The sequence below is a fragment of the Marmota monax genome, unplaced genomic scaffold (genome assembly GCF_021218885.2).
Source record: "Marmota monax isolate L192 unplaced genomic scaffold, Marmota_monax_Labrador192_F-V1.1 WCK01_AAM20220418_F8-fsc00017, whole genome shotgun sequence".
Taxonomy (NCBI): Eukaryota; Metazoa; Chordata; class Mammalia; order Rodentia; family Sciuridae; genus Marmota; species Marmota monax.
The window spans coordinates 23,152,533-23,169,371 of NW_026695241.1; the positions used below are offsets into that span (position 1 = coordinate 23,152,533).

A 16,839-nucleotide genomic window follows, 5' to 3' on the forward strand; every position below is an offset into this window, starting at 1 on the left:
TGGGACCACCGTGGTTCTTATAGATTTTTCCATAAAGGTGTGACTAGGCTAGGCCACCCAGGGTAGTCCTTATATAATCTCCCCTTGAGCTGGGTAGGAGAGCAAGACCCAACTGCTAGGTGTACACAGGAGTATAAATCCTCAGAGACATGTAGGACTACACTATTGTATACCATCTCACTACTCTGTCCAGAATACAACTGTCTATTCCAAGAACATCTCTAAGGTTCACATCATTCTCACAGATGATCTTTACAGAATATCCTATGACTTCTGAATACACAGTTCACCAGGGTTCGTATTTAGCACAGCAAGCTAAATTGAATTCATCTTCTATCTCGCTGAAGTTAACCATGATACTGTCACTGAAGAGAACAAAACTTTCTCATGAAACACCTTGACCCACCACACACTATCCAAGACTAGGCTGAAGCCTGACACGTTGGTCCAGGTTGGGAAGCTCTATCAAATCCCTACACTGTCCTATGTACACAGCCTGCACTCTGGGGCCTCCAGAATTTCCAGACCCCGGGGTGGGGCGGGGGATCCACAACACAGGTGCAGCTCCCATGGAAACACTGTCCTAGGAAGAGTATAAAGCGGCTTGAGGAACCACTTAAAAGCAACTCAGGAGACTGAGCTGGGATCACACTGGAGCATTCTCCAACATTCCCTGGGCCACTCTGGAGTGTGTAAATGAAAGGAAGCTGAGATGCATGCCAATTTTACACTGCTGTGCCCATTTCTGAAATGCCTTAATAGGAACCATTACTGCCTCTTGAAGGGCCACGTGCTCCCTGCTGCGCCTCCTCCTCCTGAACATCACATCATCTAACAATGTGACCTTACAAATTATACTGACTCCAATTCCAATGTGGACAACAGAGTAGACAGTTCTCATGAAGAGAGGGAAAAAGGAAGCCTTGGAGTCTGGTGACTTCAAGTCAAGCTCAGCCATTGGTTTTCTACTTTTTTTATTTTTTCAGGGGGCAGAACTGGGGATTGAATTTAGGAACACTTGACCACTAAGTCACATCCCCAGCCCTATCTTGTATTTTATTTAGAGACATGGTCTCACTGAGTTGCTTAGTGCCTCACTATTGCTGAGGCTGGCTTTGAACTCGCAATCCTCTTGCCTGGGCCTCCTGAGCCACTGGGATTACAGGCGTGTTCCACTGTGCTCGGCTACTCTTCTTGATGATAAATACAACACTATAATTCAGTTCCAACTGAAACTTATATAGGAGATTCAGTCAAGAACTTGCATTTCACTTAGAGTCAATTTAGGCAAGTTTTATCAATGATATACTTTTAAAACAGGAGTATACTGAACTTAGCCACGAAATCTAACTTAAGTATAGCTTTAATGCTATGGTTTTATTATATTATTAGGTAGTTTGCTTTAACCATCATTTAATTTTTATAAAAATAAATCATTTTATTTTCCTCTAAATTGATTTAACCTCTGTCCCCAGTTATTCATTGGAAACCTATTAAAGGTCAGAGTCTGTACTTGGTTCTTAGAATACAAAGATGAATAAGACAGGCTAAGTTGGAAAAATGAACAAATCAGATTAAAATGAAGTATAATAAATTCTGTGAATTGAGAAGGCATTTGGTGACATCAACATTCCCATTGGGGAAGTTAAGTAGAGATAGGAAAAGTAGAAATGGGAAGATAATTTTTTTTAAGTTGTTGACCTTTATTTATTTTATTTATTTGTATGTGATGCTGAGAATTGAACCCAGTGCCTCACACACACATGCTAGGCAAGTGCACTACCGCTGAGCAATAATAGCCCCAGCTTGGGAGGATTTTTTAATTTTTTTTTTAGATGTTGATGGATCTTTATTTTATTCATTTATTTATATTGTGTGCTGAGAATCAAACCCAGTGCTTCACACAGGCCAGGCAAGTGCTCTACCACTGAGTCCCAGCCCAGCCCAGCCCAGGATGATGTCCTGAAGAAACTAAAAGCATCTTAGGAGGCTCATGGGAGGTAAGCTGTGGAAAAGAGGGAAGAGGAGGCGCAGCAGGAAGCACGTGGCCCTTCAAGAGGCAGGTGTGCAGCTGATAATGACAGGGAGAGGGAAGGACAAGCAGGTGAACTCATAGGACTGTCACCAACCATGCTGGTGGGGGGACGTGCATGACTTGGCCCTGAAGGCTGTGCAGAACCATGGGAGAGCAGGCAAAGCAGCATGGCTTGAGGACTGTCTCCATTTCTGTTTGATTACCATTCTAGAACAAGGCTGGTCACCATATTTGGAGAAATTTAGCAACAATTTAGGAAAGAAAATAATTTTATTATGAAACAAGAGCTCCTGAAGCAATGGCAAGGAAGAAGCTTAAAAATGAGGAACTCAACAGAAGCTGAGGACTTGGTAGGTTATGGTGGGTGGGGTGGAATAAGAACATTAAGGAAGTGACAATGAATTCTAGGTCTGCTCTGGAGAGTAGATGTAGCTACTAGATGTTGTCGATGGAAAAGCCATTCATCGATGTGAGAAGGAAGAGATGGAAGGTGGGGCATATTTTATATGGACACAGTTTGGGTAGTGAGTGCAAGTGTCACATTCAAGTGCAGATGTTCAGTAGACAGACAGGCATATGAACATGAAAAGTGAAAAAGAGGCCAAGGGAAAACAGAATTAAGGAACATCCCACATAAATGATGGCTGAGGTTAGTGAAACGGATGACCACCTAGATACACTGCAGTGTGTTAGAGGAAGAAAAATGAGTACATAATCATGAGGAGCACAGAATTTTAGGGTGATGAGACAGATATAAAGAGCTGACGAATAAACAGGAAATAAAGTTTTGGAAGATAAGTGTATTCATCAACTTTGTATCACTACAAACAAAATATCTGAAACAGGCTATTTATGAAGAAAAGGTTTATTCAGCTCACAATTCTGGAGGCTTGAGCCCAACATCAGGTAGCTCCAATGGTTTGGGCCTTTGGTGAGCATTCATGGCGGGAATGTGTGTCAGAGCAAGTGCTCACATTTTGAACTATGAAGCAGAAAAAAGGGACAGGAAGGGTCCCTCCATTCCCTTTGAGGGCATTCCCCCAATGACCCAAGGACCTCCCACCAGTCCCATTTCTGACGAATACCACCCTGGGGACCAAGATTTTATATGGACCTGTGGGGAATGCTCATCCAAAGCACAGCAACAAGAAGACCAAAAAAAGAGGCAAAGGAAATTTTAGCAAGGACTGACAAATACCAAGTAGCTTTAAAATTATGGAAGTCAATGTGGACCTAGCCAGTGCTCTTAAGACCCACGATTTAAGGATCCTCCTGTCAAGTCATGCAACTGTGATCCCACCAACAGTTCAATGTGATTAAAATCTAATACTTGAATAAAGATTGGTGATAACTTCATCTAAAAAAATAAAAGAGAAAGAAAAATTATTTTGTATGTTAACATGCCTGCTGTTTATTCTAAGTCCCTACAATAGTGAGACTTTTTCAAGCTTACAAGCATAGATTAGGGTTTTATTACGACCCCATGTTATGTTTAAACACAGTAATGTATCAAGTTCAGTGAAAATAGCAATTGCATCACGTTACCTGTTTTTGTTGAACAAATGTTAATTTGTTAATGACTACTTTTCCTGCAAATAATACAAAGTTCTGTAGTCAGAAGGTCACCTGAGTAGCCTAAAACTCTCACATTCAAACCAAACAGAGTTAGATTTTAGATGGCAAAAGGGCCATTGGTTCTGACATGCCAGCTTCTCTTAGCAATGTATAGAGAAGAATACTGCCCAGTTGAAAACTTCTTACTAAAAATTCAAACCACCAACATTGCTTCCCAAGTAAAAATCCTGATCTTGGTTTTAAAGGAAAACATTATTCCACAAATTTAAAAAAAGTTCCTAATGACCTTTAAGTTTGAGATATGGTATACAATGAAAGAAAAACTGCTTGTACAAAGCAGTAAATGATTATTTTCAGCCAACATGGATTTTGCTGGATCTGGCCAAACAGAGCAGAGAGACTGAAGCAGTGGGCAGAGGCGACTTACAGTTAAACATTACTTTCTGAGGGAGGAAAAAGAATGAAACAACTGTATGACAAACATAAGGCAGACCCCTGGCATTTGTTTTGACTATTTAGGGTTCATCTGAAAGTTCCATACTGTACTTCATAAATGCCCCATGTATGTGTGTGTTTGTGTGTGTGTGTGTGTGTGTGTGTGTGTGTGTATATATATATGCTAGTATATAGGGGAGAATCAAATGGATGGGTGTGTCCCAGGAAACATCTAAGCTAAGATGTTTTAAGATTATACAAGGACTACTTAAACCTTTCAGTTGTATTTTACCATATTTCAAGGAGAAAATTATATTTCAAGGTGAATTTTCTGAACCTGGGGTTCAAGAGGGACTCAGAGTGTTCCTATGAGTGTCATGCATCTACTCTGCCCGAGTTTTCCTGAATTCATAGCAAAACAAGTTTCCCCAGCTGTACCTTTTATTTATACCTTAATGTTAAACTTACAAAGGAAATATCATGAACGATGGGGTAGGAACCCGAACTCTATATTTCCACAAAAGACTACCCACCTAATTACCAAACACTTCAAAATGAAGATGACTCAACTGTGAAGTCCTTGTCTGGTGGACTCTAAGGATACCTGAAACTAAAAAATCTGAGGGGACAATGAGTAGAGGTTAAATATCCCCCCACCAAGGGCAGCCTCACTTCCACCACTCTTGTCTCTACAGCCTGCAGGGTCACAGGACTATGCTTATAATCTGGGGTGAGCACTCAGTAAGATGTGCTCTCTCTGGGCAGTGTTAAGTCACAGCACATGCAGAAATCACCTCTAGAATGAAAAGGGCTCATCTGGAGAAAATGGAGTTCCATGCTCCCTAACCCTGAAAGCTGCTGTCACCGTAAGACGACAATTAGAAGCAAAAAATACCTTCACTTTTAGAGGTCAGTTTGCTGAACTTTTGTTCAGCTTCAGTTTAGATTCAGGCGCAAAATTAAATTCATTGTGGAATCAAAATATATTCCACTATTTTATCATATGGAATACTATGTATAGGAAATGACTCAATCACTTTCACTCATGAAAGCCTCTGGACTGTTCTGCAGAGGAAGAAGACAGCATGGACAAGGAAAAGCACTCCTCTGAACAATGGCTTCCTAGGTTCATCTTTCAAAACGAGGGCCAAACTATTAATTACTGCTAACACACATTTCGGGAAGAGCCAACTCTGAAATGTGTAGAACAAAAAATTTATTCAGAGATCTCTTGGATGCTTTTCTCCTCAAAAATAATGAAAGCAGGAAGAGTTCAGATGGAAATAGGGCTACTGTGGGTGAAAAATTTTTTCTGAGATAAATAGCAAGGATCTGTAAATAAATCTCTAGGATTAAATGAAGAATTTTAGAAAGACAACTTGTTTTTTGTGTGTTTGTTTCTATAAATTATACTCCATCATGTCTTAGTATTATATAATGGTTAAGAGACGAGATTCTATGCAATAGCTCAAAAGCTAGACTGAGACCAGAGACTCCATAGTGTGCTTCTTCCACTTCTATCTTTCTGCTTCCAAAGTAGACCGATGGCTATTTAAGCATGTTTGGGGACATATTCCTTGGCATCCTGTTCTTGTTGGACCTGGCTACTCAGATGAGTCAGGATCACATTTCAACTTCCACGGGGATTCTCTTCTACCCAACACAGTTCCTGGGGTATGGACTTCACCCTCGCTCTGAGGGTTTCCACAAAAAATCCTGAGATGCGATCAAGACAAGCAGAAGTGATGGGGAATGGACAGTGAGTGGAGAGAAAGTAGCAGTGGTTTGTTTCTGTCAGATGACCAGCAAATTATTCAATTATTCTGTTTCCTTCATTAGCATACATGATTTGAAGCAACTAGATTTACAGTGTATTTATTTAAAATTTTATGGCCAACTGTCAATCACATTTTGAAACTACTTAATTTTGTTTGATTTCAGGCCTTGTCTCTACTTCAAGATGCTGCAGACAAAGGTGCTAGGGCGATCAAGTGCAGAGCTGACCAGTTATCTTTTGTGAGGGAATTTACCGACTTTCAATTTAATAATAAACTTTGTTTTTTTTACATTGTGGGATCCTCAAATCCCTTTCCCTTTAGCTTGTTTAACTCAGGGCTGGTGTTTTGACCTATTCCTGCAGAATACCTTTTCCCTACCATTTTCTTCTAGTTTCAGAGCAATGGAAAATGTTTGTGCTATTCCAGTTTTCCTTTCTCAGAATTCTTCATTAATAAAGTAAGAGAAATATAGATATTCAACCCAAAATCTGCATTGTTGCTCCTAGCATATCATTTGCCCCCAAACAACAAAGACTGTCAAAAATGGTAATACAGCCACTGTCCTCAAAGAGACTGCTAAATTCAAATCCCTATGGCTGCTAAATGCACAAAGATGATTTCTATTGATAATCACATAGAAATTAAAAAGCAAAACATAATAATATCACTGCACAGGGCCGAATGTTTTGCTGAAATATGTCCTCAGATAACCCTTATGGCTTTGGAATTCTACCATGCTTTGAAAATCACTCATGCACGCATCTCTGCTTTAATTCTTGATTTCTAGCAAAATTTAGGAAGGACTAAGGCTACTGAGTATGGACCTGGTGCTATTTAAATTTCAGAAACCTCGGGGAGGTGTACTCACCGCCTCTCTAGCGGGCGCCCATCACTGGAGATGCTTCGAGGAATGTTGGCGGCTCTTTCTGGAGGAGGCATCTTCCCGTCACATTTTCCAGCATTTAGCCGTGAGGTCATGGGACTCTGTACCTGGGATGGGACTTGAGGGGAATGAGACCCCTTGTTGGCATTCCGCTGCCATTTGTTATTGTTGCGGAAGGGAAATTTGAACTCATATGAAACACCTTCATTCATTTTGTACTCCATCACTGGCATGCGGTAGGTTTCGGAGCAGCTCCTATTAGGGGAAGGCACAGGGAGAAAAACAATTAATACTCCTTTCTTGTTGGTGGAACACACTGATTCTCATTAACACTTAAAATGGATCCAAAACTTCATCTTCTGCCTCTGATCCTCTTTCAGCCCTATAATTATTTTCCTTTCAAAAACCAGAAACCCGGGCAGTGCTGACCATGCTTTCCTTTACTCAATTCCAACTGTTGAGTCTCTAAACACCAAGAAGACACAAGGTCACCCTGGGAGTGGACACAGCTGTAGAAGACCTAAGAGGACAGGGAAGCAGACCCTAAGAACACAACCTTGACAGAAACAAGCAACCAGCTCTGAACACCTTCACTGCGTATCACAACTGGGGGCTTAAAAGGGGGTACCCTGAGAGTGAAGAAATTAAGTTAGGAGAAGTCTTAAAATCCAAAGCAAAAGCTAAATTTAGCTAAGGATCGGGAAAAACCCAATTATAGAAATACTAAAATTATTAAATCCCTGAGGGACAAAGCATAATCTGAAATCAGACTTTATTTTTTTAAAGAAAGAAATCTCTCATAGCAAGGCCGTCCCCAGGCAGCAGCCTGAGTGAAATTAATGGCAAGCGTAAATGTTTTGTATTTTACCATTTTGTGCCACCATCTGAAACTCAAATTCTCAGGAAACGGGAGCCCACTTTCCATTCTTTATGCCAAATGATGGGGGGAGGTATTGTTGGTCATAAGCCTGATTGACAAATTCTATTCTCATTAAAGCAATACCTCAAACCATGCATTTGAATTTCATCACTAAGTGGAAAAATGACTTCCTTCTCATAGGAATGTGAAGGATTGGGAAAACGGGTGAGAGGATTTGGTAAGAAGGGTTCACAGAGCAACTGTGAAACAGCCCTTCACAAGGCACTTTAGAAGTAAGGTAGGGAGAGTCCAAAATGTCACTGACGGGAAGACTAAGGGGAACGCAAACCACACAGAACAGCTGCAACTCTAATTTTAAAGTTTCTAGAAGCCACATTAGAAAGTAAAACAAAACTGGTGAGATTATATATTTAATGTAGCCTGAGATATCTAAAACATCATTTTAACATGTAATCACTATTGAAAAATTACAGAAATATTGTATGTTCTTCTTTGTCTGACATGCATCCCACACTGAGCTAAACCTCAGCCACCTGCTATTTCTGCCACTTCTGATTGCCTTTTGTAGCAGGGGTAACCGCCCACTGGCTTCCTGGTCTCTCACTTATCTCTGCAAAACACAAGAAAGATATATGGAATCAAAAAGGAAATAGGCACTGAAACACAAAGACTAAAGCTGATTTTTAATGCCATGCATAAATATTCCTAAAAGGATTTTCATTCTATCATTTGAAGCAAAATTTAGTGTTTAAGAATGGTAACTATAATAAAATAGATATAACTGTAATGGTTGGACACTAATCCAGCCACATTTCAGCATCTCTGAAGTGGATACCTACTATCTTTATCCTCTCTTCATCCAAGAGGAAATGGAAGGAGGCCTGGAAGGATTAACTTGCCCCAGTGTATACAGCCAGGAGGTGGCAGAGCAGGGGTTTAGACACAGAACTAGTCTTCCTGCAGGCCAGTTTTATTCTATTCTCCTAACTGAAGAACATGGCTCCAACCCCCCAGACATTATACACCTGTAGTGACTATCACATCTTATTCAAGGCATAGCATATAGCAAAAAGGAAAATTCAACAACTTTTACAGACCAAATTGAAGAGTTGTGGCAGCAAGAATGATAATTACAGTGGAAAAAGTGACAAATGGTGACTTGCTGAAACCACAAAATTAACCACTCACTGTCTTTTTCAGTCTTTTTATTCTTTCTTTCATTTCTGATTTCTCATTACTCTCTCCTTTTTCTTAATCACTAAGAAACACTGAGAAATATTTGAACAGTGCATTGAACAGAAACATTAAACACTGGACTCTTGAGTCAGAAAAGTCTTGTCTGAGGATAGCTTGGTCTCTAGAAGCCACATGACTCTGGCTCAAAAACAAACAAACAAACAAACAAATAAACAAACAAAAAGTATTCAACTTCTTTCCACCCGTTTATCTAAAAAATGAGATCTGACCCAGATAAATTCTCACAACCCTTCCTGTTCTACTGCAGTTTGATTCAGCACTGTCATACCAAAAAAAAAAATCTGTTCTTGTTTAAAAGGTCATTTGATTCCAAATCCTCAGTACCAAAAAAAGTAGTTTGGCCTTTATATGTAACTTGTTTGTTTTTAGTTCTTGAATGGTCCTTGATTGCTTTCTTTAAAAACCACAGGCTAGTGGCCCTCACAGAATAAACGTTTGTGACTCCTATGCAATACCAATGGAAACATCTCAGTTTCATCGGTTAGCCAAGTATTTTTTTCTCTTTTTAAGAGAATGACTTTGAAAACTCAGAGGTCTTAGATGCTGATGGTCAAATGCAGAGGGGTGACAGAGGCAGGTGAGGGGCCTCTTTCAAGCAGGACTGTTTCCCTCATGCTGTGCTCCCAGCTGGTCCTGTTCACTTCTTGAACAGCTACTGCACCCTCCCAGCTGCCTCCTCTTCATCATGGAAATGAAGTTGCCATGAGCCAGTCTGTATTCTCATGTAAAAATACACACTCAGGGGTCTGTATTCCAGTTGCCCTGAGGATGCCTGTGACCCCCCTCAGCTCCTGGAGGCCTGTTCTGACTCACTCTGGAGCTGCCTTAAAGAAATGGTTGACAGAGAAGGGAGAGTGACTAGTCAAAGAACAGAGTAATTAGTTGCTAGGAAAACAGCAGTGGGAGTGTGAAGTGCGGAGGAGAAGAAAAAAATGACAGAAGTGCATTATCTTATTTTGTTGAACACTGTAACGGGTGTTAATGCTTCAATGGGTTCCCTTTGAAGCCATTTCTAAAGGGAGGAGGAGGAGCAGGCTTCCAGTCCTCCAGAGGCACCAGTGCACCATTTTCCACCTGCTCGAAGGAGCTGGCAGGGACTTTTCTGATGGAAGCCACAGTGAAAAGGGTAGAGGATGGCAGTGGCCACCGGGCCTGTGCAGAGACTGACCATTCACCCAGCCTCTGGCCCCAGCACTTTGCTAGCACACAGTGGCAGCCTGGCTGGCCCTGAGAAGATGGCAGGAATGTGCTGCTGGGAGGGGAAGACCAATGCGGCTCACTTGCTCAGTGTTGGAGCCAGAAGACATGGGCCTGCAGGAGTGGGTTGTCTACCCCAGGTCTGCCTTCAGGGATGTCATGGTGGTAGCCTGAAACTGGCCACAGTGGGAATGTGTACACCACCGGAATCAGCAGTTTCCTCTCCAACAGTTTACCAGTTTATCCCTGTGTAGTGTGTAAGGCAGAGGTGGGTGAGCATACAGAGGAGCAGTTGTAAGCACGGACTCTGAAGTTAGACTGAAGTTTGCAGATGAGCTCAGGAAATAACTGACTTTTCTGAGGCTCAGTTTCCTTTAAAACAAGAGCAACAATAATAATACTATTACCTCAGAGAATTATTTTAAGGATTCAATGCAATTATTCATATAATAGTGATTTTTCTAGGACCTGGCACATTAAAGTAAACCGCTTAGCAAATGTCACTTTTACCAACACACCAGAGATGATAAACCTAGTCTAGCACATTGCTGTAGATAAACCACCTCTTATCACAGTTTTATCGATCCAGCACCAGGCCTTCTGATCCATTTGTCCAGTAACAACTGTTCATGACTTCAGTGTCAATATTGTTCCCCCGTCTCTCCACACTCACACCAATGTACTTCCCTCTTACGTTGCCCCATAAAAGCCTGGGAGCCTAGAAATAAGGAAAAGATAGCATCACAAGGTCTATGGGCTTCATCTTTGAGAGGACCACCTTCAGTCTACAGCTCTTCATCATGTGTAAGTAAGGTCAACAACTCACAAATCTTGTTTTCAATGGGTTCCCTTTGAAGCCATTTCTAAAGGGAGGAGGAGGAGCAGGCCAGTTTATAGCTGCCTGTTTAGAGAGACCAAGGACAGCAGACAGGCAGCAAGCAGAGGAGTGCAGAGCACTTGGAGAGTGTCCTAGGTTGAAACCCCACTGCCTCGGGGGCTACCTTGAGTCATGTTTTGTATCCTGATTTGGGAGAATACTAAATAAAAATATCTGTGTTGTGATGCTGCTGCTGCTGCTGGGGATTGAACCCAGGGTGTTGTGATGCTGGGCAGGTGCTCCACACTGAGCTATATCCATAATTCTTAATGTCTATGATGATGTGCTTAAGGAAACCAAAAATGGCTAACAGGTTCATCAGCTCTAGTTAACCAAAGCAGGATATGCATGTAGGGCATTTTCAGAATATTCCCACTCCTAAATAAGTAAGTAAATAAATAAATAATGATAAAGTATTTTTTACTATATTTTGACAAATCTTGGGTCTTCTAAGAAACAAGCAGTATTAGGTTGTGCTGGCGAGGATGTGGGGAAAAGGGTACACTTGTACATTGCTGGTGGGACTGCAAATTGGTGCAGCCAATTTGGAAAGCAGTATGGAGATTTCTTGGAAAGCTGGGAATGGAGCCACCATTTGACCCAGCTATTCCCCTTCTTGGTCTATTCCCTAAAGACCTAAAAAGAGCATGCTACAGGGACACTGCTACATCGATGTTCATAGCAGCTCAATTCACAATAGCAAGACTTTGGAACCAACCCAGATGCCCTTCAATAGACGAATGGATTAAAAAAAATGTGGCATTTATACACAATGGAGTATTACTCTGCATTAAAAAATGACAAAATCATAGAATTTGCAGGGAAATGGATGGCACTAGAGCAGATTATGCTAAGTGAAGCTAGCCAATCCCTAAAAAGCAAATGCCAAATGTCTCCTTTGATATAAGGAGAGTAACTAAGAACAGAGTAGGGACGAAGAGCATGAGAAGAAGATTAACATTAAACAGAGATGAGAGGTGGGAGGGAAAGGGAGAGAAAAGGGAAATTGCATGGAAATGGAAGGAGACCCTCAGGGTTATACAAAAGAACATACAAGAGGAAATGAGGGGAAAGGGAAAAATAATACAAGGGGGAGAAATGAAGGTCAATAGAGGGGGTAGAGAGAGAAGACGGGTGGGGAGGGGAGGGGAGGGGGGATAGTAGAGGATAGGAAAGGTAGCAGAACATGACAGTCACAAGTATGGCAATATGTAAATCAATGGATGTGTAATTGATGTGATTCTGCAATCTGTATATGGGCTAAAAATGGGAGTTCATAACCCACTTGAAGCAAAGTGTGAAAGATGATATATCAAGAACTATGTAATGTTTTGAACAACCAACAATAAAAAAAAATAAAAAAAAAAAAATAAAAATAAAAAAAAAAAAAAAAGGAAGTCCTATTACAAGCAAAGTGTGGATGTAACTGAAGTATGTTTAGGTTATCATTGCTGCTTACCTTTAAAGTACACAAATAACCTATCCCAACTGTTTACATTCTGCCATCTGATAACTATAAACTGATGTAAGATCAGGCACAGGGAATGGTCATTTTAGGAAGAAATACGATAAATAACTTTGTCTTGACTTTAGAAGACCTAAGAATTAACTGCCAAAGCTTAAGAGAAATTCTTAGAAAATAATGGCTAAATAAATAACAAATTGTTTAAAAAAGAGCAAAAATACCATGTGTAAGCGCAAAGAAAGAGGGAAATAAAAAAAAAAAAAGCAGTTGATTAAATTTGTTCCATCAAGAACCCTCCCCAGAGGCAAAGAAATTAAGTTTTCGACATTGCTGCTGGCTTGGCAGGAGCTGGACAGGCAGGAGGGCCTGGGCTTTCCCCTTGGGAGAAGGCTGGAAACGAAACTGCTAAGGCATCAGGAGCAGCACCAGAGCATCTGAAGCCAATTCCCAGCACATGCAGATACAGTAGGAAAAAGCCTGTAAGTCATGTTCAGCTGTCCAGGCTCAGGAAGCAGGGCCCAAAACAATACTCTGAGTTTGGAAGAGCAATGAGGTACCAATGAGAGAGTGAGTGTCATGAAACATGAAAGAGAAAATCTGATGGGCCGAGATGCTGAGCATCTTTGAATGTGAAGTGGCCGATGCTTCTTAGCTATTGGTGCAAGGTGCTTTAAATGGATATTACCAGACATCTATGTAGCAGCAACTTTATGCATACAGAGATGTAAATCCTAGGACTGGCCTCAGTTACTTTTTCTAGCAGCTGCTGCCACATGCTGAAAGGGAGCTGTGTGCTAAGTGTGACTTTCCATGGAAGGAACTTTTAGAATGGCATGTAATCCACTGCGCTTCCCAACACCTTACTTCCATACTTTCTAGGAGATGTTCTACATGGTACACAAAGCCTGCTGTCAAGTCTCTGCGTCAGCTGCTAACTCAGACCTACCTCCGTGGGGTGCAGTCTTCATGGGGGGGAATGATGACAACTTTCACTGTGACGGATGTTCTCAGGAGATCGATCATCTGCTCATGGCTCAGGGTGGCCACTGCCACCTTGCAGATTTCCACCAGGCGGCTGCCCTGCCTCAGCCCTGCCTGCCAGGCATAGCCATAGGGCTCCACATCTGCCACAATGCCCTCATAGTTGACATGGAAGCCAAGCTGTCCTAGCCCATTTCTTCGCAGAGTCATTTCCACTGATTCACAACCTTTTGAAACAAACTAGAAAAGGAAACCAAAGTTATTGGGGTTGACCTGGAAAAACATTGCAAGCAGCGTTATTTCTGAATACCTACTGCGGACTGAAGGGTAGGCTAGTTAATTTCCCCTTTACTAGTCTCTATTCAACAGGCCAAAAGGAGCATATTTGTTGCATCCAGAGAGCTCAATGGTTTTCCTAAAGTTACAAGGAAACTTCTAACAGAGGAGTTGGCAGCAAAAAAAAAAACTATTCTGTTACTCAACTCATTTTAAAATACTCAAGGTAGCAGATACTCAAACAAAAATCTCTTTTCAACTACTATTTGAAATTGGTTGGAATGCAATATCAGTCACCAAGGCAGTGGGATCAGCTCACATGCAAGTGAGCTTCTAACACAAACACATAGTAGATGGGTCCTCTCCCCCATGTTCGGATATTTTTCCAAATAAGTGATGGGAAACACAAACTGAGATAAACTCTGTGTCACTTCACATTAGCAAGGAGTTCCCAGAGGTGCAAATAAGCTTCAGTAACCTGACCCTGGTCGGTATTGAAAACTTTCTGAAAGAGAAACTGCATTTGTGTGGAAGGAAAAGACTCACCTGTAGCCTTCTGACAATTTCTTTGATATCCTCATTGCTAATAAAACTTTCCACTGAAACACACTCTCCTCGCTCATAGAAGATTTTGAGGCTTGTGTCAGTGGAAGTCCACCCCAGCACGTCTCTGCAGGAACAGTTGAAAACCACGCTCTTTGTTTCCTGTTCGATGAGGACGATGAATTCATTGGAGATCCCTAGGAGGCAGTCTAGTTCCATAGCCTTGGTGTAGTCTTTAGCACGGACTGCCCACACTATGGCCCCCATGCTACTGAGCTCAGCTCCTGGATATGGCTTTGACTTTTCCTTCTTCTTGGAGGCCAGAGAGATGAATGGAAACTTGCCTGAAGGGTCGATAGGGGTGTTGGTAACATTCTTTTCGGCAAGATCTTTCAGGTATTCCTGGCGGGTGCGAGTTGCCATGGCCCGAAACTTTTCTGATTTATGAGCAGCATTTTCTGCATTAATCACTTTGGCCAAAAGGAAGTCCCTGAACACATTTGACTTGGGGAAAGTGACCCCTTTAGGGATGGGAGGTCCAAAGGAAGGCACATCTCTGGACCTGGTGACAGCCACACTGAGACAAAAAAGCAAAGATCAAAGGCAAAGAGCTATGTCATTATTTCTCAGTTTCACAATATGAAAATAAAACCTATTTTCATAAAGACAGGGCTAGGGTGTAGGTGAGTAGTAGAGCACTTGCCCTGGGTTTGATCCCCTGCATTGGAGGGGGGGAAAAAAAAAGACATACCTCAAAAGAAAAATAACTACTCACTTTCACACAGGGAACAATGTACATTTCTGCTTAGTATAAGCATACTTTTTCATACAACTATATTTAAGCTTTAGAGAACATAAATTTTTATTCAGGCAAAAATAAACAAAAACAAAAAACCTGAAAACTTTAAGTTATAACTTTCATTTTTTAACTGATTAGATTCATATTATACATATGTAACTCCATAAAAAATTACATAGTATTTTTGCACAAAAGAATATGTCAGGGAAGGAGTTTAGAATGTACATAGTTAGACTGATCTATGACATAAAGGATATGTAAGGAGTTGAAATCAGAGATAAAATTCAGGAGATGAAAGATGACTCCAATAAAGAGATATTCTGAAAAGAAACCATGCAGAAATCCTCAAAATGAAGGAAGCAATAAACCAAATTAAAAATTAAATGTAAAGTATCACCAATAGACTAGAACCCTTGGAATACAGAACCTCAGGCAATGAAGACAAAATATACAATCTAAAAATAGAGTTGACCACAGAGAGTTGATGAACAGAACTTCTAAGAATTATGCAATAACATTAAAAGACCAAATTTAAGATTTATTGGATAGATGAAGGCATGAAGATACAAACCAAAGGAATGAGCAATCTTTTCAATGAAATAATATCAGAAAATTTCCCAAACCTAAACAATGAAATGGAAAACCAAATATAAAAGGCTTACAGGACCCTAAATGTACAAAATTACAACAGACCCACACCAAGGCACATTATAATGATAATGCCTAACATACAGAATAAGGATAGAATTTTAAAGACTGCAAGAGAAAAATATCAGATTACACAGAAGGGGAAACCAATTCAGATCTCAGCTGATTTCTCAACATAGACCCTCAAAGTTAGGAGATCCTAGAATAATATATATACCAAGCTCTGAAAGAAAATGGACGCCAACCAAGAATTCTATATCCAGCAAAATTAAGCTTCAGATTTGAAGATGAAATAAAATCTTTCCGTGATAAACAAAAGTTAAAAGAATTTACAACTAGAAAGCCTGAACTACAGAATATTTTGTTCTCAACAAAATATTCAATGAATATGAAATGAAAAAAAAAACAAAAAACAAAACAGTGAAAACTAGCATAGGGAGCAACTACACTAAAGGATCAATCAATCAAAAGAGAAATTCAACTTAAAAATCAGAAATGAATAAAATGACCAGGAATATAAATAACCTTGAACATTGATGGCCTAAACTTATCGATTAAAAGTCATAGACAGAGCTGGGCATGGTGCACATGCCTGTAATCCTAGCAGCTTGGAAGGTCGAGACCGGAAGACTGAAAGTTCAAAGCTGGCTTTAGCAATAGCGAAGCCCTAAGCAACTCAATGAGACCCCATCTCTAATTGAAATATAAAATAGGGCTGGGGGGTGTGGTTCAGTGGTTGAGTGCCCCTCCTGAGTTCAATCCCTGGTATCCCCACACCAAAAAAAAAAAAAAAAAGACTGGCAGATTAGATTTAAAAACAAGACCTAATAATATGATGTCTCCAAGAGACTCAACTCATAGGCAAAGACATCTACAGAATGAAGGTGAAAGGATGGGAAAACACGTATCACTCACATGGATCATATAAACAAGCAAGGGTTTCTAGCCTCATATCAGATAAAGTGGACTTCAAGCCAAAGTTAATCAGGACAAAAGAAGGACATTTCAGACATTTCATACTGATTAAGGGAATTATACATCAACAAGTTAGATAACAATTGTAAATATTTATGCCCCAAACAATGGAGCAACTACATATATCAAGCAAGCCCTTCTCAATTTCAAGAATCAAATAGACCACAACACAATAATACTGGGTGATTTTAACACCTCTCTCAACACTGGGTAGATCCTCCAAACAAAAATTGAA

At 40.5% G+C, this 16,839-nt stretch overlaps 1 protein-coding gene across 16 annotated transcripts in view; it reads right to left on the reverse strand.

Annotated features, from left to right (window-relative positions):
- Nucleotides 1-16,839, reverse strand: part of Sipa1l1 (signal induced proliferation associated 1 like 1) — a 367,512-nt gene that overhangs the window by 48,118 nt on the left and 302,555 nt on the right. For all 16 annotated transcript variants that reach the window (XM_058577710.1, XM_058577721.1, XM_058577720.1 and 13 more), the window contains 3 exons: nucleotides 14,186-14,759; nucleotides 13,329-13,603; nucleotides 6,692-6,961 (listed from right to left, as the gene is read on the reverse strand). In XM_058577710.1, the coding sequence (XP_058433693.1) occupies nucleotides 6,692-6,961; nucleotides 13,329-13,603; nucleotides 14,186-14,759 (1,119 nt within the window). The remainder of the gene's footprint in view (nucleotides 1-6,691; nucleotides 6,962-13,328; nucleotides 13,604-14,185; nucleotides 14,760-16,839) is intronic.